The 21665-nt window shown below is 49.7% G+C and overlaps 1 protein-coding gene across 3 annotated transcripts in view; it reads right to left on the bottom strand.

The window, feature by feature from the left end:
* Window positions 1-21665, bottom strand: part of PLEKHM2 (pleckstrin homology and RUN domain containing M2) — a 39519-nt gene that overhangs the window by 7425 nt on the left and 10429 nt on the right. The window contains exons 1-8 of one of the 3 annotated variants that reach the window (XM_081488102.1): window positions 10483-10547; window positions 8124-8230; window positions 7610-7719; window positions 6955-7054; window positions 6316-6403; window positions 5323-5509; window positions 3970-4029; window positions 729-957 (exon numbers count right to left, since the gene is read on the bottom strand). In XM_081488102.1, the coding sequence (XP_081344228.1) occupies window positions 729-957; window positions 3970-4029; window positions 5323-5479 (446 nt within the window). In that variant the 5' untranslated portion in view covers window positions 5480-5509; window positions 6316-6403; window positions 6955-7054; ... (1 more) ...; window positions 8124-8230; window positions 10483-10547. Of the gene's footprint in view, window positions 1-728; window positions 958-3969; window positions 4030-5322; window positions 5510-6315; window positions 6404-6954; window positions 7055-7609; window positions 7720-8123; window positions 8231-10482; window positions 10548-21665 lie in introns of those variants that run through there. The other 2 variants (XM_081488100.1, XM_081488101.1) reach the window with 2 other exon arrangements.

Below are 21665 nucleotides of genomic sequence, written 5' to 3'. Positions count from 1 at the left end.
TTTCCAGTAGGTATTGTAATGGATAATTCAAAAGACTAAAAATCTTTTGAGCTCAAATTCCTGGCTCCGTGGTTCTGAGTTGGCTGGAGTGGACCTGGCTAAGCAACTCTGGGTCTGAACCTCTCTAGCTGCTCTGGATTTGAACCAGCCTGTGGGAGTGGGACTCCTGGCTCCAATCACTGGGAAGCAACTCCCCTGCCTTGGGCCAGGAAACCTCTTATTCAGGTGGAGAGACTCAAGAGCAGGAGCCAGAGGTCAGGGAGCCAAGGAGGCTCTCGGCCAAGAGTTTCCAACCTTGTCATCCACCTCCTTCTACGTCCCCGTCAATGTGATGAAGATGCTCTTCTTTCAGTGAGCCATGCTCAACTAGAATTGGTACAAATCTCAGAACTTGGGCATTAATGTCCAAGAACTACCTTGGAAAGAAGTCCAGGCTGAAGGTACTTTCTGGACGGGCCGGACAAACGCCCCCGGCAGCCTGGGCCTGGCCCCTGAAGCCGACCGTGTTGTTGCCTGTGCCACCCATCTTCTAGGCTCGGGCCCTCTTTTTCCTCTTGATCAAAGAACTACTGAATAGGGGAGGGGTACCTGGTGTCCAGGAAGAGGGCCAAATGTCCTCGGGGTGAAAAGGGGTGGGTCGTAGTCTGTGTGGACTAAAAAGTGACGCCAGGAGTGGGCAGGAGGGACACCAGGACGTTTGCCCAGCTTCTCGGGCCCCCCCCGCTGACCTGATGACCTCGAGCTCTGTGCAGGTGTCCGGCAGGTCCGGGGTGTGGGGCTCCCCCTTCTCCTGAGAGCTTGTGTGCACAGGGGTGGTGTCTGAGGAGGATACAGTCTCGGCCTGGTCCTCATTGAAGGGGTTGTGGCGCTGGGTGGGACTCTTGGTGGAAGCCTTGCTGCTGGTGGGGTCTGAGGCGGTGGAGCGGGGGCCGCTGACAGTGTCTGTGAAGTCTCCGTCTGGGAGAACAGGAAACACGAGACAGCCCTCAGACACCAGCTGGGAACCCCAGGCCCCCAAAGCACGCCTTATCTTGGGAGGGAGGCAGGCGAGTTCTTCCCAGGGCATTCTGACCGGGGTGGCCCTGTTTCAGGAGTGGAAGCCTCCCGCCAGCAGGACGTGGGATTGTGCTTCAAGAGCAACTTGGAGGAACGCCATTGCCACCCGCTCTGGGTCCCCCAGAGTTCTCAACAATTTGGCCGAGTTTGAGTCAAGAGCCTCAAGGTTAAGCAGGCTCCAGGTTTAAGCCCCTTGGGGGTGGTGACCTTGATGGCTCAGAAGATGGGCCGCACGCCTCGCAGGCTAACATGCGCCTCTATTAGCGCAACACGCCCCTGACAGGACTGAGATACCCAAAGTCCTCTGAAGGGGCCCCCATGGTAGCAGATACAGAGGGACAAAGGAGGAGAGAAGAGAACTAGGATCAGAGAAAATGAGGGCTGCAGACGCTGAGAGTCCAGGACAGGGAGTCTAAGGGTGAGGAGCCGGGGGAAGGGCAGGAAGGACGACCTAGAGCACAGTGAAGAGGCCAGAGGGGGAAGAAAGGTGTGCAGAGTCGCTGCCCCCCTAAGAGATGCCTCGTGGACCCTTCTCCCCTGAGAGAACTGAGCCCAGGTGCTGAGAACTTCATTTCACTCAAACCTCAGCCTGCCTACTGGCCCTCCCTGGGCACTCTTCCCCCAGGGAGACAGGTCCTCTGGAGAGGAGCTGGTTTAACAGCCCTCCCACCCCCCAACTGTCCATCCCAGGTCCCTGAAATGGGACACTGAGAGGAGGGAGTGTCAGCATGAAAGCATAAGGGGTGTTTATCCAGTGGCAGATGGAAGACCGCCCAGGCTGGCAGGATGGCTCGGGTGACGGTGACGGTTGATGGCAAAGGACACAGGATGTTCATGCCCCATTTGCCAGCCTGCGCACATCTTGCTGGCCCTTATCTATCAGAGGAGACGTGGTGCATAGGCTTCCCACCCTCAGCCTCATCTGGAAGGGCCAAACCTGCTTCGTGGATCTGGGAAGCCATGGGGCAGCTGTCTGCTGACACAGCATGGCATCAAAAGTACACTGTCTTTTAATATAAGGCCAAAGGAGGGGGCAAAGAGCAGCTGCCAGCTCTGCTAGAGAAACACAGGTGAAATAGGAGCCTTTCTTCAAATGTCCAGGGACCCCCACAGCTTGTTTCTCAGATGCAAAAAAGCCTGCCCTTCAGTCTGAGAGGCTCCTGCTAAGTCCATGTGTTCCTGTTCAACCCTGAGAGGTGCAGCTGCCCAGGGGAGGGGTCCCAGGAGGGGAGCAAGCAGATCACTGGGCGTGGTGGGGTCTGGGCTGAGATACCCACCAGTTCTGTACATGAGCCAGGGCTCTTGGAAAGGCCTCCCCAGTCCCCATCCCAGGGCCTGGAGCTGCCTCCAAATCCTGCTCTTCTCCAACCGCGAGAGCCGCCTCAGGGGAGCTGCCAAACCGGCTCAGGGCATCGTCAGTGCTCCAGGAACCAGGAAAGCGGGTGGTTACTGCTGGGACAATCTCACCCCACCCTGGAGCCCAGCCCAGCCCAAGCAAGCAGTGCGACTGGGCTGTTAGTTCTCAGGCCACAGGGAGCTCTGGAGGGCTGCAGAGGAGGGTCAGGCCCTGCTTGTCAAGTGACTGCAACAGGAAAGTAGCTGGGTCAGGAGGGGTTAGTTGTTAGACCTGGGGGGGCGGGGGGCGGGGATCAATGCCCAGCATGTGAGCTGCAAGAAGAGAGGCAGGATAAATGATGTTATGATGGAATTCTGGATTTCAAGCTAATCTCGACTTAAAATGGGGGACTCCTCAATGTTATTCTCTTGGCCAGATGACATAAATTTATTTTTCTCAAAGCCATATTTTATTTCCCTCAAACCAAAGCTACTGCACACTTGCATTACTTGGGAAAAGAGCCTCCGTCATCCGTGACTCAGAAGATGGCTGTAACAACATGGGGACCAGCTCTGAGCAAAACCGCCGTCCCTTGGCTCAGGGTGACCAGCTGGCACCACCTCCTCCAGAGGCCGACCCTGCACCCACGCTGGGCAGAAGTGGCCCTCAGGGCAGGGCTGTTTATTAAGAGGGGCTCTGGTTTTGGCCTCAGCTTTAAGGAGGAAGGATTAACCTCAGAAACACGTCCTCCGCTTGGAGTAGTCATGGGAATCCCAAGAATAGCTTCAGGGCTATTCTCAAGCCCAGAAGTGGCGTCACCAGTAGAAAAAGGCCCAAGCATTGCTGCCACCTAGTGGACAGGGTGGAAGGTGGACAGATTTCTTTTTTTTTTTTAATCTTTATAGCCACACTGCATGAAATTTGGGATCTTAGTTCCCTGACCAGGGATCAAGCCCACACCCCCTGCATTGGCAGCTCAAAGTCTCAACCAGTGGGCCAATAGGTAAGTGCCTGACAGATTTCACTTTAGTTGACCTTAAAATTTCAAAGAGGATGTTTCAGCCGTGCTAGGGCAATTTCCCTCATTCAGACCTCAATCTCCAAAAACACTCAAGAGGAAGCCGTTAAGAAGTGGATCAGGCCGTCTGCATTGCCTCCTGATGTCTGTAACACAGATGCGCGTCTGACCTAAAGGAGTTTGCAACCCCCATGTTCAAAGGCAGTGTTTTCCTGAACAATCACCCCACTAGGGCCCCTCAGCTGGCAGTCCCCTGTACACGTCTGGTGCATGACTGGCACTGGAATCGGGACGGGTGATCTGTGTGTCCCTAAAACGCAGCCACTCAGTGACTCAAGGCCGCAGCATAAAGGGAGGAATCGTGCACTGGGAGAAGGGGTTGGCCTAGGCCTCAAGGTCAAGTTCTACTGCAGAATTCCATCTGTCAGAACACCAGACTTGGCTTTATTACGATCATTGACATTATCATAAATAACGAGCTGATTCTGAGTCATGCAGCAAGCTTGGTATGGAAAGGTTGCAAAACAGGAAAAGAGGGTAACAGCAGACTCTGTCCCACCTTCCCAGTCTGTGCTGGGTACAGACGGCACTGCTGGAAACACATCTCCAAAATCATAATCTACAAAAACGAGGGACAAAACTGAAGATTAGAAACATAGGTAGTTTGGCAGGACAGGGAGGGTGGGGGGCAACAGGGTGGGAGACATGGAGAGAACACAAGAGAGGAAAAATTCAACTTTCCATATTTTCTCTGACCACCTCAGGGGAACTTATAAGAATCCCAGCTGCTTCTCAGTTCGGGCACTGGCCCAGTGACCTCTGACCCCTAGGAAGACCTGCAGGCAACCTATTCCAAGCCTGGAAGAACACGGCTCCCCTGCACCTAACCTCGTTTCCTACCCCTTGCTCTCCTTCCCGCCAAACCCAGCATCTAAGATGAGGTGGGCTCAAGGGACATCTCCGTCTCTGGGCAGTCTGGCTGCTCCCTCGAGGCCTGTCCTGCTGACTTTCCTGAGCCCAACCCAAGGAGACTGAGCTGCTAACTCCTGCTCCTATGAGAGCAATACAAATCTAGCTAACAGTCAGACTGAAAGTAACTGCCCTCCCTGGGAGAGAGGGCCACACCATAGGCAGAAACAAAGAAGGTCAAGGTCTCAATGCTGATGCAATTCTGGGTGCCCCTGGGGCTGAACTGGTGCTTGGAGCCCCTTCGCTGGAGATGAGGTGGAGTGCAGTACATAAACAGCTCTGGTTTCCCACATGGGGAAAGGGTGGGGAAACAGCCAGTTTTACAAATAAACACAGAGGTGAAAGGTTTGGAAGAAACCAGGCTGTTTCAACCAGCCATTGGACCAAGACAACAAATGACTACAGACGTGAAGATGTTCCTTTTTGGTCTTTGCTGCCATGTGTGTGATTGCCTCTGACACGCTGTCAAGGACAGGAGGGACTCAGAAATCGATGGACCAGGGGAAATGGGGGCAAGTCTGCCTCTTAACTTTGAGACCCATTGGGTTTTCCCTCCTCCTTCCAGGGGTTGCTTAGCCTTTTCTACCTAGAATTGAGGGTAGGACCACCCCCCAAAGTGGGCGATGCTCACCCCTGCAATGTCAGGAAATTTCCAGGTTGCCTTCCTGATCCTCCTGACCACAGAGAACTGCCCTGGTGCGTGTCTACAGCCTTCTGAAAAGGAGTCTAACATTCATAAGATCTCATCGTGGCTTTTGATCCCCAGAATCAGTTTTTGAGCCACCACTGGGACATTGAGAAAGAGAAGAGCCGGGAAGTGACTGGCCTGATTTAACTCTGAATTTCCACCACTGGACCAGCCAAGAAAGATGCCCCCTGGCCAGGCTTACGTGGCTTAGAATCTGTTCGCAAGAGGCCGGCCCCTTCCCGCCCTGGCACTCACCCTCACTAGATGGGGCGATAGCGCTGTCATCCCACTCCAGGGTGGTGGAGGTGACGGAGTTGAAGGAATTGAGGGAGAGGCTGTCTGAGCCGTGGACCGAGCTGGGAAGGCGGTCTTCAAAGTCCAGCAGGTACTGGGGCTTGTAGTAGTCGGGCATGTAGGGGGCCAGGTCTAAGTAGGGGGCATCCTGAGGAGAGAGGGGAAGAGGCAGGTTGGGGTGCCAGCAGGCTGCAGTGGGCCTGAATACATGGCCTTCCTCGGACCTGCCTTCACCTTCTTCCAGGCTGGTTTTTCTTTGGAAATCAACGTGCTTAAGGTGCTAAATCCAGAAATAAACTGCTGAGAGGAGGATTGTGAATGGTTGTGGCCCATAAGGCTATGCGCTCGGGGCCCAGGGATGACAGTGCCCATTGGGCCTCCTGACCCTCTGTAACCTCTTGTACTATTAAGAGTTGCTCATTTTCTTTAGTTTCTGCTATTGGGGTCTGGATCTAGGCTGGTGACCCGATCAGGAGAGGGCAGTTTCTTGCATCTTGACGGGGCTGCAGAGGTGCCTCTGAAGCTCCTGGGCCGCACTGCACTGGCTCTAGTGCGTGACCATGACCGTGACCATGACCATGACCAGGAGGGAGGCTGGGAAGCAGGAAGCTGAGAGGCTCCCCGGATCCCAGGAGGCACAAGGATGAATCTGCCTCGACTCTCTCAAAGATTCATGTTCTGAACATGAAGGAGAATACTTAAGTGCTAAAATACTCTAGGTGATGTGGTTTTTCTCCAAGTTGGGACAGAGAGACAGGAAGGAGCCACCCAAACTAGGAATTCTGGCCAACAGAGTCACCTCAATTCCCCTGGGCAGACCCTGAGCTGTTCCCTCACCTGAACAAACAGGACAATGCTCAGACTCAGCCTTGCTCATCAGGCTCCCTGGGCGGGACCTCGTCCACCCTGCTCAACCCTCTGCCCCCATGAGCAGTGAGAGCCGGGATGTCTCACCAGGTCCAGGTCAAACCGAATGAACTCCAGCCCGGATACCAAGGTCAGGAAGAGGGTCAGGTGGTCATGGCTGCAGACCAGGGCATTCCTGCGGGGCATGAGACAGAGTCATTCATGGTGGCTCTGTGTCTGGTTCCCAGCATGGCCCTGCCTCCCCAACAAGCCAGCTGTGTTGAAGTTTGACGTGTGACATCTTCCCTCCATCCCCAAGCTTGATGTGGCCTCTGCCTGCCCTCTTCCAGCACTCTTTCCTGGGTCTGGAGCCACAGGCACTTCACTGCTCGTGTCTTCAAATATGGGGCCTGTGGCAGCTCTCGGCAGCTGCTCTAAACACTTCCTGCAGCAATGCCAGCAAAGGCTGAGTGTTCTGGTCAGCTCTGAGGCCTGGCTGGAGGGTCAGGCAAAGGCTGATCAGGGACCAAACGACTCATGGAGCCCAGCTGGAACCTGGACTCCTGGCCAGAGCCATCACAGGCAAGCTCTACTGGCCTTCAGGCCATCACTGGCGTGTCTTCAGGCTGCCCAGCTGGGCTAGGCCCCTGGGGGGCACAGTGTGCTATGTGTATGGATAAGACGTTGGGACGAGGCTCAGGGGCACGCAAGAGCTGCGTGTGTGAGACCCAGCATCCAGACACTCACTTGACATAGTACTTGTGTAGGAGACCCAGGTTCTCCTGGAACAGCCGCAGGTAGCTCTCCAGGGAGTTCTCGTTGAGGGCCAGGTACAGCCAGGCTCGGCCTGCAAATGAAGGGCAGGAGTAAGTGGGAGGAAGATCCAGCAGGTGCCAGTTTTCCTTGGTCTGGCAAGGAGGGGAGGGAGGAGGAGTGGCCGAGGGGAGCAAGCACCCCAACAGCCTTCTCTCTTGTGGGAGTGTCACACCCTGAAATCTTGACCTTCCCCATCAGACTTGAGCCTGTAACTGGCCAGGAAACTTGGACTGACAGGGAAGACTGCAAACCCCAGATGGGTTGAGAAATGCAAGGATGATGTACTGACCCTGTAGCTGACACTGATCATAGCTCAAGGAGAGAGGCAAGACCCCTCACTCCTGCTCGGGCTGGGATTCAGAAGGAGCCCAGCTCTCTTCAGCATCTTACTCTCCTTCCTCACAGCCACGAGGCTGCAGCCAGATGTCATGTGCCAGGGAGAAGCGAGGCCTTGTGGAGAGCGCTGGCATTTTAACAGCCCTCCGCCATTGGACACCACGAGGCACTTGGCCTCCCAGGTTGACCTGAGTTCCAAGCTACCCGCAGGGAGGGTGGAGCTTCCCCGAGTCAGCCTGGCTCTACTCACTGCGCCCCAGGTTGGTGGCCACGTGCTGTAGCACCTCGATGTGCTTGACGGCCTCTCTCCGGGTGAAATGAACCACGAGCACCCAGTAGCCAGAGGAGAGGTCCTGCAGCCTGAGAAAGTAGGACAGGAGCTGCTGTGACCTGGATAGGGCCACCCTGGGATGCTGTGGTCAGTGGGCCCACCAGCCTCTGTATTGGCAGGAAGTGCAAGGCTGAAAGCTGGGTTTCCCAGGGCACCCACAGGTCTCCTCCTCCTCCTCCACCATCAGGCCTTCACGCCATCATTTCATCTGTGACTAATCCCTTCCCCCATCATTCATGACTGCTCAGAGACAGATTACTGGGACAACCTCAGACAGTCTGCAGCCCCCCCTGAGTGAGACCAATCTCTTTCTGCCAGGAGAGAAGAAATAAAGGGCAAACAAGGCTAGGGACTTCCCTCTGGAGGCTACTCATGGCCTTGGTCCTGCCCTGTCCAGCCACAGAGTCCTCTCCAGAAACTGCTGTCCCCTTACCCGTAGAGCAGAGCGTGGTCCAGGTGCTCACACAGACGCTGCAGGACTTTGTCGTGGTTGCGGATGGCAGGGGTCTCATCTTCACAGGCGGCAAAGTAGCTCTGCAGCTGAAAGGAAAAACAAAATCCCCCCAGATTAGAAATGGACAAAGAGGAGGGCCACAGAAGGTCTGGAATCAAGAAGGTAACTAAAGGGACTTCCCTGGTGGTTCAGTGGTTAAGAATCCCCTGCCTTCCAATGCAGGGGATGCGGGTTCAATCCCCGGTCGGGAAACTAAGATCCCATGTGCCACAGTGCAACTAAGCCCGCTCACCGCAAAGAAGATCCCGCATGCCACAACGAAGACCCAATGCAGGCAAATAAATAAAGAAATGAAACTAAAAAGAAAAAAGAAAGTAGCTAAGAACATCAGTCAAAGGATGTATCCACGATGACCAACAAAATCAACCTCGAACTGCCTGCACCAGCTGCTTTTCCTGTACCACAGGTTCAGTGGGCACAGGAGGGACGCTGACTTAGAGCCCAGTCCCCAAGAGGCACTCTGTGTGCTTGTCACAATGACAGCTTGATGCTGGCGAGGAAGTCATGGTCTGCATGTGGGTCTCAGGAGATACATTTCCAGCCTGGGGCCACCAAGCTATATAACTCAAGGAGTTCTACCTACAGTATTATGTATACAAATGAACACAGAGTGCCCAGTAAATCCCCCCGCTCTGCCCCAGAGTTGGCCACACGGTGGCCTGCCTGAAGCTGCCCCTCTGCACAAACCAAGGGCTGAGGGACGTGGCCACCTGCTCCGACGGCCTTCTTGTCAGAGGCTGACATGGGACACTGGGTTTACCTGAGGAAGCTGGCTGGATATGGATCCAGGTACCTGCCAGGCCCAGGTTGAGCCCTCCACCAAGAAGTATACCATTCCCAGGCTGGACTGAAAAAAGATTTGGGGGCTTTCCTGGTGGTCTAGTGGTTAAGAATTCACCTGCCAATGCAGGGGATGTGGGTTCAATCCTTGGTCCGGGAAGATCCCACATGCCACGGAGCAACTAAAGCCCATGCTCCACAACAAGAGCAGCCACCTCAATGAGAAGCTCACATGGCACAGTGAAGAGTAGCCCCCGCTTACGGCAACTAGAGAAAGTCTGCGCACAGCAACAAAGACCCAGCGCAACCAAAACTAAATAAATAAACCTAAAAAAAAAGAGAAAGAACCTAATATTATGCATGCAGAGCACATCATGTGAAATGCCAGGCTGGATGAATCATAAGGTGGAAACAATACTGCTGGGAGAAATATCAATAACCTCAGATATGCAAATGATACTACCCTAATGGCAGAAACTGAAGAGGAACTAAAAAGCCTCTTGATGAAGGTGAAAGAGGAGATTGAAAAAGCTGGCTTAAGACAACATTCAGAAAACTAAGATCTTGGCACCTGGTCCCATCACTTCATGGCAAATAGATGGGGAAAAAGTGGAAGCAGTGACAGACTTTATTTTCTTGGGCTCCAAAACTGTGGATGGTGATGCAGCCATGAAATTAAAAGATGCCTGCTTGTTGGAAGAAAAGCTACGACAAACCTAGACAGAGTATTAAAAAGCAGAGACATCACTTTGCCAATCAAAGGTCTGTAATAATCAAAGCTATGGTTTTTCTAGTAGTCATGTATGGATGTGAGAGTTGGACCATAAAGAAGGCTGAGTGTCAAAGAATTGATGCTTTAGAACTGTGGTGCTGGAAAAGACTCTTGAGAGTCCCTTGGACAGCAAAGAGATCAAACCAGTCAATCTTAAAGGAAATCAACCCTGAATATTCACTGGAAGGACTGATGCTGAAGCTGAAGCTCCAACCCTTTGGCCACCTGATGCAAATAGCTGGCTCACTGGAAAAGACGCTGATGCTGGGAAAGATTGAAGGGAGGAGGAGAAGGGGACGACAGAGGATGAGATGGTTGGATGGCATCACTGACTCAATGGATGTGAGTTTGAGCAAACTTGGGGAGATAGTGATGACAGGGAAGCCTGGCATGCTGCAGTCCATGGGGTCTCAAGGAGTTGGACATGACTTAGTGACTGAACAGCAACAAACCTCATATTAAAAATAGAGAGATTTGGCCAGTAGGTGTGATGAGCTGCAGCACGGAGTAACCTCAGCAGATTGATAGAGGCAAGGGCCGCTAGCTCAGCTCCAGTAAGGACAAGAAAGCCCAGATCAGAACTGAGTTCTCCGCAGCCACTGTGAGGAGGGGGGCCTCTGTCAAGGAGCAAAGCTCTGGGAGGAAAGTCTTTCTCACTTCCCTCTGGTCTACTGCTGCCCTTCTAAAGGCCAGAGTGGGGAAGGACAGAAAAAAAAGAACACTCACCTCTGTACACTCATCTCAGGTTTAAGCTCCTGGTGCTGGACAAACGTGCTCTCAAGTGTTTTCTGGAAGCAGTGGCAGAAACGGCCTCAGTAGGCAAGATGCATCAACCACACCAGCAAGCACGCGCTCTTGGCCGGAGGCCAACCATTCAGCCCCCACAACAAAAATAGCTTCTCTTCTCAGTGGCCCAGAGTAAACCCAGCGGCCCTGCTGGCCCCGGACAGGCCTCCGTCCTGCAGGGTCTGCCCCTCCTCCCAAGAGGCAAGCCCCAGGAGCAGAGGTTCCTAGAACTAAAAGAAACAGCAAAGAGCCTCCAGAAACTGCAGTGGCTGAAGGTACGCTTGCATGGGTTCCCACCAAGAACCATGACATCAGGTCCAGCTGTTTTTTTTTTAAGTTTTTATTTTTTGGCCATGCCGTATGGCATGTGGGAGCTTAGTGCCCTGACCAGGGATCAAACCCCAGGGCCCCCTGCATTGGAAGTGTGGAGTCCTAACCACTGGACCACCAGGGAAGTACCCCCTCTACTTTTTTTTTTTTTTAATTTCAAAATCCAAGAAAATCTGAGATCAGAGATTCTTAGATGTAAGAACTGGAAGGATCTTTAGAGATCTAGTGCAACTCCTGTATTAAGGAAGGAAAACACAGGCTTATTCATTGGTTTGAATATAGAGGAGCCACACCCACCATAACACTTAAAAAATATGGAAAAGTTTAAAAGTTTACTTATTTATCTTTAAACAGAGAAAGTGACTAAAGTCAAAGAAGGGTAAGTCCTTCACTATGATTTTCAGCTAAGTGAGGGAGCCATGGCTAGAACTCAGACTCCTTTTTCAGGTCAAGATACCTTAAAACAAGATATATTCTAAAAGCATTATTTGCTCATCGTAAAAGTGCAAGCGACATGGAAGTGTGTGTGTATGCATTGTTGTTGTTGTGAAAGTTCCTCAGTTGTGTCCAACTCTGTGACCCCATGGATTGTATAGTCCATGGAATTCCCCAGGCCAGAATACTGGAGTGGGTAGCCTTTCCCTTCTCCAGGGGATCTTCCCAACCCAGGGATCAAACCCAGGTCTCCCGCATTGCAGGCGGATTCTTTACCAGCTGAGCCATAAGGGAAGCCTCATATATATATGCACATATATAAATATATATATGATGTATGAAGACCTCCTCTCCCTGCCCCCACTGTCAACAGCCTGTGTGTGTGCCCTTCCAACTCTTTTCCTGCATACAAAGACTTAAAAGAGTGAAATGGGATCATGCTGTACTCATTGCTTTGAAACTTGCTTTCTCTTAATATATCAAACATATACTTCCACATCATTACACAGAGATCCACTCCATTCTTTTTTAACAGCCACAAGTGTATTCTAAAATATGCTGCACCATGCTTTAACCATTGTTAGATACAGCTATTGTCTTCACTTCTTTGATATTACACAGAATATTGCAGTGCACATCTGGGGATGCCTTGGTGGCTATTTCTGTATGGTGGAACAGAACAGTATACGTGGAACTACAGAGCTGAAGAATATGCATAACTCTAATATGGCTGGTTCTAAAGCAAGGCCTTTAAACCTTGCTTTGGCTATGCGCCCTTTTAAAATGTTGGACTTATTTACATTCCCATCATGCAGGCCAAAACTGGGGATAATTAGTCTAATTTCCACCTGTCCAGTGGGTGAAAAACAGTATCTAAGTGTTTTAAATTGTATTTCTCTGATCACTAATGCAGTGGAACACCCTTATTCGCTATTGGTATTTCTTTTTCTGTGAATTGCCTATTCACACCTCTGCCCAACCTTCTCCTGGTTGCTTGTCTTTTTTCTTATTGCTCTGTTGATACCCTCTGTTAGTTAAGGTTTTAATCCTGTATGTTGCTATGTGAGGTGTTTTTGTATTTGTTCGTTTTTTTGCCCAGTGTGAGTTGACCTTTCTTTTTTCTTTTATTTTTCAGCTGGCCTTTAAACTTTGCTTATGGTGCTTTTTTACCTATTGAGAAATTCTTATTTTTTGTATAGTAAAATCTGTCCATTTTTTCCTTTATAATTTCCCATTTTGCCCAGTCTAATATTATAAAAGTACCTTTATTCTTCTATAGTTTTAGGACTTTCTTAGTTTCTTTCTTAATGTTTAGATTTTTTATGTATGGCATAAGGTAAGGATTCAGCTTTATTAATTTCTGGATGGATAACCCATTTTCCACATTTATTGGTAGTCCCTTACTGATTTGTGATTTAATAAGCCATTTTTCTAGACATCTTGCTATGGACAGAATGAGGCCACTTCATCTGCAACCATCCTTTTTCAAAAGTGTTTTGACTCTCCTGGCATATTTTTTTAGAATAACATTTCCCTATAATTACTTTCTGGATTTGGAAGCAAATTATACTCAGTCCAGAGATTATTTGGGGAAAAATCGGTATTTTTGCAATACCAAGTCTTCCCACCAGGAACATGAGATTTTTTAAAAAATTTATTTTAATTAATTGATTTGGCTGTGCCAGGTCTTAGTTGTGACACACAGGATCTTTAGTTGTATCTTGGGAACTCTTTTGGTTATGGCATGCAATGTCTAGTTCCCTGACCAGGGATCAAACTGGGCCCCCTGCATTGGAAGTGTGGTGTCTTAGCCACTGGACCACCAGGGAAGTCCCTGGAATATTTTTTTTTTTCTCATTTACACAGGTCTTCTTTTATATCCTTTGGTAAGTTTTCCAACTCTCTTTGGATAGGTCTTGTACATTTCAAGGGGGTGTTGCATACGTATACATGATAGGAAGAGTTAGGGAAAAGTCTGCAACCAGGAAACAACTTCTGCAAAAGGTATAATAGAAAAAGTGTATAGCATGGTGGTGATGAGCCAGGGCTCTGGAGAAGGAAACACGGGTGCAAAGACTGGCTCTGCTACTATAAAGTTAAGTACCTTTGGCAAATTACTTAACCCTCTAACCCTCACTTTTTCTCATCTGTAAAAGAGGTTAAAAACATTATTTAGAGCTAAGCTGTCCAATACAGTAGCCACTAATTACATGTGACTATTTGAGTTTAATTAAATTTAAAATCAAACAAAAGTAAAAATGCAGTTCTTTAGTTGCACTAGCCCCATCTCAAATGCTCAATAACCACACATGGCTAGTGACTACTGTACTGGACAGTGCAGATGTAGAACATTCTTTTATTGCAGAAAGGTCTATTGGTTTAGGGGATCAAATGATATAAAGCATGAAAAGGCTTAGCATGGACCTTGGTAAGCAGCAAATGCTCAATAGGCAGTAGCCAAGATTATTAAGAATAATGAAACCACGGTGATAGTTCATGCAGCATTATTTACAGTCGCCAAGTTACAGAAGCAACCTCAGTGTCCATCGACAGATGAATGGATAAAGAAGTGGTATATATGCAATGGAATATTACTCAGCCACAAAACAAAACAAACAAACATAAGGAAACAGAGACTCGTGGCTACAGAGAACAAACTGATGATTCCTGGGGTGGGGGTGCGGGGCAATGGATGGGCAAAATAGGTGACAGGGATCAAGAGTTACAAACTTTCAGTTATAAAATAATTCATTGGTAGGGGATAGAGTCAATATTATAATAGTTTTGTATGGTGACAATGTGGTGATCATTTTATAATGAATAAAAATACTGAATCACTATGTTGCACACCTGAAACAAATATAGTAAGTTAATTATACTCCAAATTAATAAATAAATGAATGGAAGGAATATTCCGTATTCTTAGTTAACACCAATGACGCAGCACTTAGCCAAACGTAAGTTCAGGGGCAAAGAAGACTCAGTAACACTCTCTGCTCTCAAGAACTAGTATTCCTACCTCACTAGCAGGTGGTTCCAAAGCTTATCCTTTAACCACTCTTTTACAGCAGGTTGACAAAACATTTCCATCATCTCAGGGGACAGGAAGATCTTCAATCAGTGCAACAACCCAGCACAGTTCTTGAAAGGGAACAGGAAGGAGGATGGGGATGTCTCTGAGTCAGTGACGAAAGAATTTTAGGAACTCTGTCAACAGCTTGAGCTCATACCTTGGAAGCTGTTCAGAAAGTGCAACATCAAGGTGAACAACCGAGGTCTCCTCCCCCCAACCCACCGCCCTGGCCACAGAGCGGCAGCTGCCAGGAGCTACTCATGGCACCAGGAAGGTCACAGGCTCTGAAAGCGGGAGGAGAGTAAATATCGAAGCCTCATTTGAGGGCCCCTGAGCAAGAGAATCAGTGAAATGGGGCTGATGAACACACAGCTGCCTGGATGCACGACTGCCGAATCATATTCAAAATTACTCCTTAGTTAAGACACAAAACCTGCTGGAGCAGCTAACACTGGCTGTAACTAGAGCCATCAGTTTTTTAAAAAAATACTTATTTATTTGCTGCATCAGGTCTCAGTCGTGGCATGTGGGATCAATAGTTGCAGTGCATGGGCATAGTTGCTCTGTGGCATGTGGGATCTTAGTTCCCCAAACAGGGATCAAACCCACGTCCCCCACATTGCAAGGTGGATTCTCAACCACTGGACTACCAGGGAAGTCCCTAGAGCCATCGTTTATGGAATGCTTGTTATGTGCACTATGAAGGTGGCAGGCAATCTAGATTTAAATGTGGGCTCTGCTACACATTCATTGTGTGACCTTGGGCAAGTGACTTAACCTCTCTAAACTGTTTCCTTTTCTCTCAGCTGTGTCGTGTGGCATGTGAGATCTTAATTTCCTGACCAGGGATGGAACCCATGCCCCCTGCGTTGGGAGTGAAGGGTCTTAACCACTGGACTGCCAGGGAAGTCCCTAAACTCAGTTTCCTGATCTACAAAAACATAGGTTGTGTGAGGGTTCAGATAATATCTTAATTGTATTTATCAAAGTGCACAATGCCTTGAAAGCACTTAATAAATGTTAGCAGCTATGATGACACACTTTACAAACACTACTTAACTTTACCATCACAGCAACCCTATAAAGTAGGTCACAGAGCTAGTCAGTGGCAGAGGCAGATTTTAAATCCAAGTCTTTTCATCCAGCCTAGCTTCAAGATCCCTAAGCGAAAGATGCATATAAAACATTATATGCTGTTCTAGTATGTTGTAGGAGAACCCGAGAAAGCGAAAAGCAGTCCCCTCCTTTCTTTAAGTCACAAGAGTAAAAAGCCCATGGTGCACACGAGTGCAGTGTCTCCTGCAGCTCTGCTTTTTGGAAGATGGATGGAGGAGAAAAGGCTGCAGTGGCTCCTTCACGAAGAAAGCCCACATACTCTGGCCATCCTTTTGCTCCACGTGGGCATCTTCCCAGTAGTGAGGAAGTGGATGGTCTGGTTAAACAAGCCAGAGCTGCTCCAGGAGGAGTCTTCCCCACTTCTGGGAAGAAATTTATCCCGCCCATCAGATTGTCGAGTACTTCTCTTATGCCCATGAAAATTTGGGGAAAAGGTCAAAAATTTCAGAATCAGTAGGAGTCTAGAGGAGGGGTCAACAAGCTATGGCCAGTGGGTCTGCCTGTTTTTGCAAACAAAGTTTTATTAAAATGGCCACACCCATTTGTTTTGCATTATCTACAGCTGCTTTAGTGCTATGAGGGCCCAGGCCAGCAGAACCTAAAATATTTACTATTTGGCCCTTTACAGAAAAAGTCTCCTGACCTCTGGTCTAGAGCCTCAAGCAGAGGTGACAAGGAATGCACACTTGTCACATACTGGGTCAGAAGATGTCTCCTGGCCAATACTCAGTTTAGCAGTGGCCAGAAGGGGAGTCTTGAGCCTTGAAGATTCAAATGTTTCAACAAAGATTTATTGAGCACCTGCCATGTATATAGCAGCTGCTATTCTTTTTTTGGCTGTGTCATGTGGCTTGTGGGATCTTAGTTCCCCGACTAGGGACTGAACCTGGGTCCTCAGTGGTGAGAGTTTGGAGTCTTAACCACTGGACCTCCAGGTAATTTCCATCAAATGCTATTCTTATACAGAAGTCCTTGCCCTTGTATAATGTAAATCATATGCAAATATATAACATAGTGCCAAGGATTAACAATGCCATAAGAAACAAAGCAGGGATTAGGAGTCTGCTATAAATATGGGATCTCACTGAGGAAATGACAACAGAGGTAACTAGGGGAAGAGTATTTTACTTAAAAGGATACCAGGTGCAAAGGTCCTGAGGCAGGGACAACAGTAAAGAAACTGGTATGGCAAGGATGTGAGTGATAATGAGATTAGAGAACTGCTAAGGGCCACGGCACATGCAGCCATACAGGCCATTGTAAAAGAATTTGCATTTCATTCCTAGTCTGACGGGAAGTTATTGAAAACAGGGAAATGTTAACAATATAATTCAATATACAAAACTGCTCTAGCATCTATATGGTGTCTATATAAACTGTGGAAGGCCACGGTGGAGGCAGAGAGACTGGCTGAGAGGCTATCCCAGTGTGGATGGATAAGCTGGGAGCTGGCTGTAGTGGTGGAAGTGATAAAGGGTTGGATTTAAGATGTATTCTGCAGGAGATGCCCTGGGGACTTACTGATAGATTAGATGTAGGGTAGGAGAGAAAAGAAGATGCCAAGGATGACTCTAAGGTTTTTGGTCTGATAACTCAATGGCAGTGCCATTTCCAGATCAGGTGGAGCTCTACATTGGCCACAGTAAGTTCCAAATACCCATGTGTTGTGTGGGGGTGGGGTGGGGTGGGGTATTCTCTGGTGGTCCAGTATTAAGAATCTGCCTTGTAATGCAGGGAACACAGGTTTGACCCCTGCTCCAGCAAGATCCCACATGCTGAGGGGTAACTAAGTCTGTGCAACTACTCACAACTACTGAGCCTGTATTCTAGAGTCTGCGAGCCGCAACTACTGAAGCTTGTACACCCCAGAGCCTGTGCTCTGCAATAACAGAAGCCACCGCAACAGGAAGCCCGCACATTGCAACTAAAGAGTAGTCCTCGCTCGCCCCAACTGGAGAAACCTCGCATGCAGCAATGAAGACCCAGCACAACCAAAAATGAAAATTATTTAATTAATAAAATAAAAAGATACCTATCAGGTATCTAAGCGGAGATGTCAAGGAGACAGTTGTATAAGTGGGTCTGGAGTTCAGAGAGAGGTCATCGCTATCAGTCTTTGGATGGTATTTAAAGCTGTGGAACTGGATGAGATCATCTTGGGAATGAAGAAAGAGGAGCATCTGAGCATGGAGCCAGGACGCTCCAATGTTGGACCAGGGGCCCTCCCCCAGTCTGCACAACAGGGTCACGTGGGGAACTGGAGGAAAAGAACAAGGCAAAGGCGCCCCCCACCCAGATCAACCAGAGCAGAAACTCTGGGGGCGGGGCTCAAGAGCCAGCAATTCTTTTTAATACTCCCCAGATAATCCTAACTAACGCCCAGCTAGGGCGGAGGATCACTGCTTTAGACTGCGAAGGCACAGCCAGCGAGGCAGGTGGGAAGTCTGGACAGTGTGTACTCCAGAAGCCAAGTGAAGACAGTTTGCAAAGGGAGGGAGTGATCAGTCCATCAGGTCATGTTCCCACATAAAGGGAGGGGTGTGAACCTTGATGAAAAGCAATAGGGGTGAAGAGGTAGGGACAAAAGCCTGGGAGGGGTCCGCCAGAGAGAGTCAGAGCTTTTTTTTGGATCCTGTTTCAAGCAAATGAGGTATTTGTAAACTGACATTGATGGGGCAATTGGACCTTGAAAACAGGATGTATGATGACATGGAGGAAAAACTGAAGAGAGAAAAGAAGAGGAAGAAGAAGGAAGCAAAAAGAGGAGACAGCAATACAGAAAACTGTTGACCAGCTTTGCCAACAGGATGGCCGGAAAATGGGGGTGGAGTAAAGGAGCCAAGTCCTTGAACAGGAAAGATGGGGTGAGATCCACAGCCTAGGGGAGGGGTGGCCACAGATGGGAGCCCAGGTGGGCTGGTGAGCTTGATGGTGGGAGGAGGAAAAAATTCTCATGGGAAGAAAATTTATAAAAATAAGCAAGGTCCCCTGAGAATGAAGAGAGAAACAGTAAGATTTAAAAGTAATTGTTTTGTTTTTAAAGCCATGGTTTCTTGAGAGTCCTTGAACTTAGGCCTCATCTCCAACTTCTGCTCCCAGACCACACCCAGACTGGCTAGGCTGCTCTGGGTCCTCCTGTTGTGCTCAGGCACCCAGACCGTGAAGAGTCAGGCTTAGCTCACCCCAGACCCTCACGGCTGGGAGGCCAGTGCTCCCTGCTGAGCACTCTGGGACAACGGGCAATCACGAGACTTGGCCAAGGGGATGTGGGGGTGGTGCACTCCTGCAAGCCAAGAAATGCCTGACTCAGAGCATTTTAATTAGGGTCAGTCCTACTCTCTGCTCTGAGCTGAAACAGCCAGGCCCTCTTGGCCTTGCCTCTCTCATAGATGCACAGCCATGAAATGATTTTTAGTTTTATGGTTGGTATCAAGAAATCCTTCCAGAATTGGTTCCTGATAGCTAACTTAAGGGCAGCTCTGACAGGTTAAAAACATCCAGAAGAAAATGAGCCGGTTACAGGTGTCCTCCTGTCTTTCTCCCTGGTCAGTCAAGACCAAAGAGGCTGTGATGCTGCCCAGCAAACAGACAGGGAATCTGGAATTTCGCTCGGCTGGCTACTCACAGGCTGTACAGGGTGGAGGGGGTAGGGGGGCATGGGGGAATCCCATTCCTATATTTCAGAGCAGCATAAAACCCCTGCCCCAATAGAGCCAGGAGAGTCTGCGAGGCTGGGGAGACCCAAGGCTGACAACATGCTCACGTGAACTGCCCAACCACTTCGGGGCTCCGTCCTTGCTCAGCACACACAGACCTCGAACGAAGGAGTCCCTCATGCTGCCCAGGGAGGAGGTCGCCAGGTAACAGCAGCCGCCCTAGTGGCTCCATGGAGACCAGATGTATTTAGATGACAGAGTGGTTAGAGCAGCCTCCCCAGTCCAGGAGTAGGAAGTAGAAATCCAAAAGCAGAAGAGAATCCAACTGAAGGGAGGGTGGGCAGCCACCTGACCTTAGAGCACCTTTTACCTATTAAGCCAATGGTGACCCTGGTCACACAAGCTCAACTCAGACTCGGAGCCACCATGAGCTACAGGACCTCCTGGGACACTTCATCTCTGGGGCTGCCTCTCACGGGCTGCGGGTGCACCGAGGGCGACAGATGAGGCCTGCGGGGAGTGAGAGGCCTCTGCCTGCCTTGCCTTTGGGATTCTAGCCACCGAGGGTCTCCTGCTGGGTCAAACCATGCTTGTGGCCCTTGAGAACACTTGCTCTTCTTTCCGAGGCAGACACTCCAAGGACAGGCAGACGTCAGGCCGTGTGATACCATCTATTACCTTTGGGGTCAGGATGTCCCCATATCTTGATGCCTGGACATCCCCAGGGAGAGGGAGCCTAGGAGGGCTCATCCTTGGCAGAGATGGCAGGAGAAGTGTTGGTGTGGCCGCCCACCCTGATTCCCCACCAGCAGTTTGCACTGGCTTCAGATACTGCCTCTCATGGATCTGAAGAGAAGGCCAGGGCTTATCATCCACCTTCTCAAAAACAAATAGAAAGAAACAAATAAATAAGGCAGGCAGGCTAGAGTCTTCTAAGTCTTAGCAAAGCTTCTTAAGAACAATAATGCCTGCTTTACATGATCCAAGGAATGAGAGGCTATTGCCAACAGCATTTCTGGAAAGACGCTCCATTGGAACTGAAGACAAGCCTGGGTGCAGGCCAGGATGAAGAAGTTTGGAATCTAAGGGCGGAAGAGACCTTAGAATCCACCTGGCTGCTGCCAGCTCCCGCTCCCATTGTAGCGGGATGCGGTAGCTCCTATGGCAGTGGTACCAGGATGGAGCAGAATTGTGTGTGCTGTGTGTTCTTTCAGGCCGCTGGCTGACTTCCAGGTCTCTGGTGTTTGCCCAGGGACCTCCTGGGGGGAGGGGGCCTCATGGCATCTTCCTCTCCTAGAACCTCTCAAGAGTTATAGTGAGCAAGGAAGAAGGTCTCAGTGATGGAAGTTTACTGAATGAGCTGAAAATCAGAGAAATAACCACTTAGCCAGAACCCTCATCTCCTGGGCAGGGAGGCTGGGGCCCAGAGAGGTAAGGACACGCCCTGACCTCCTGGCTTTGCACAGCGGTCCTCCTGCTTCACTGTAGCGTCCTGGTCTGGTGTGCTTGGACACCACAGAGGGAGCTATTACTGGAGCTCTGCTCCCATTCCCTTGGGGATACAGCAAAGGTCAGGGGCACCTGCTGCCACCATCTGGAAAGTGCTCATCCCACTGTCTTACTGAGGAGGGCAGAGCAGGAGGCATTGGGTCACTCCCAGAGCTCTGTGGAATGGGAGCTGGGAGCTGGGGGCACAATATCGGGAATTTCCCAGCTGCTTCCTTCCTAGACAACATGAGAATAATGTCAACAGAGGCCAAGGCCCACTGGTGTACACTGCTCCACCAACCCTGGGCAACCACAATGATGCTAACTCATTCTCCTCATTTAATCCCTCACCTGAGCCCCTACCCTACCTTACCTTAGCCTGAAAATAGCTCATTTCCAAATGACAATCAATTATAGTAGACTGTTAACCCAGACATCACCCCCCGCACAAGAACCAATCAGAAAGCCTGCGATTCAGAAATGACTGGCCTGGTTTCTCAGTGGGCATGAAAATCCCAGTCCTGCAGCCAACGGCCCTTCCCGGGAAAGGCTTGTGCCCAGGCTGGTGGCACCCCCCACTTGTAGGGCTACATAAAGGGTGTGCTGTTTGTTTACCACGGGCCTCCATTGTTCCTGCAGCAAGTTGGGTAAAATCAATGCTTCTTAACCATTCATTTACCACTAAATATACCTAATTATACAGCTTTCTTTCCCACCTCCTAAATCACTGCTTATTAGCCCCTCTGCCGGAGTTAGCAGGCTCTCTGCTTTACTGGCAGCTCTGTTCAAAGACATGGAGGGGAGAAGCGGAAAAAAGCAGGTAGGTGGGGAGCTTCCTTGGTGGTCCAGTGGTAAAGAATCTGCCTGCCACACAGGTTTGATCCCTGATCTGGGAAGATCCCACATGCTGCAGAGCAACAAAGCCTGTGCGACACAACTACTATAGCCTGCTCGCTGAGAGCCTGTGCTCCACATGAGAAGCCACCACAATGAGAAGCCCAAGCACTGCAATGAGGGAAAAGCTT

This window comes from Giraffa tippelskirchi, chromosome 5 (assembly GCF_054371585.1).
Source record: "Giraffa tippelskirchi isolate mGirTip1 chromosome 5, T2T-mGirTip1v1.2.pri, whole genome shotgun sequence".
Taxonomy (NCBI): domain Eukaryota; kingdom Metazoa; phylum Chordata; class Mammalia; order Artiodactyla; family Giraffidae; genus Giraffa; species Giraffa tippelskirchi.
The sequence above is the reverse complement of the archived record's forward strand: the minus strand, read 5'-3'. Positions and strand labels throughout refer to the sequence as shown.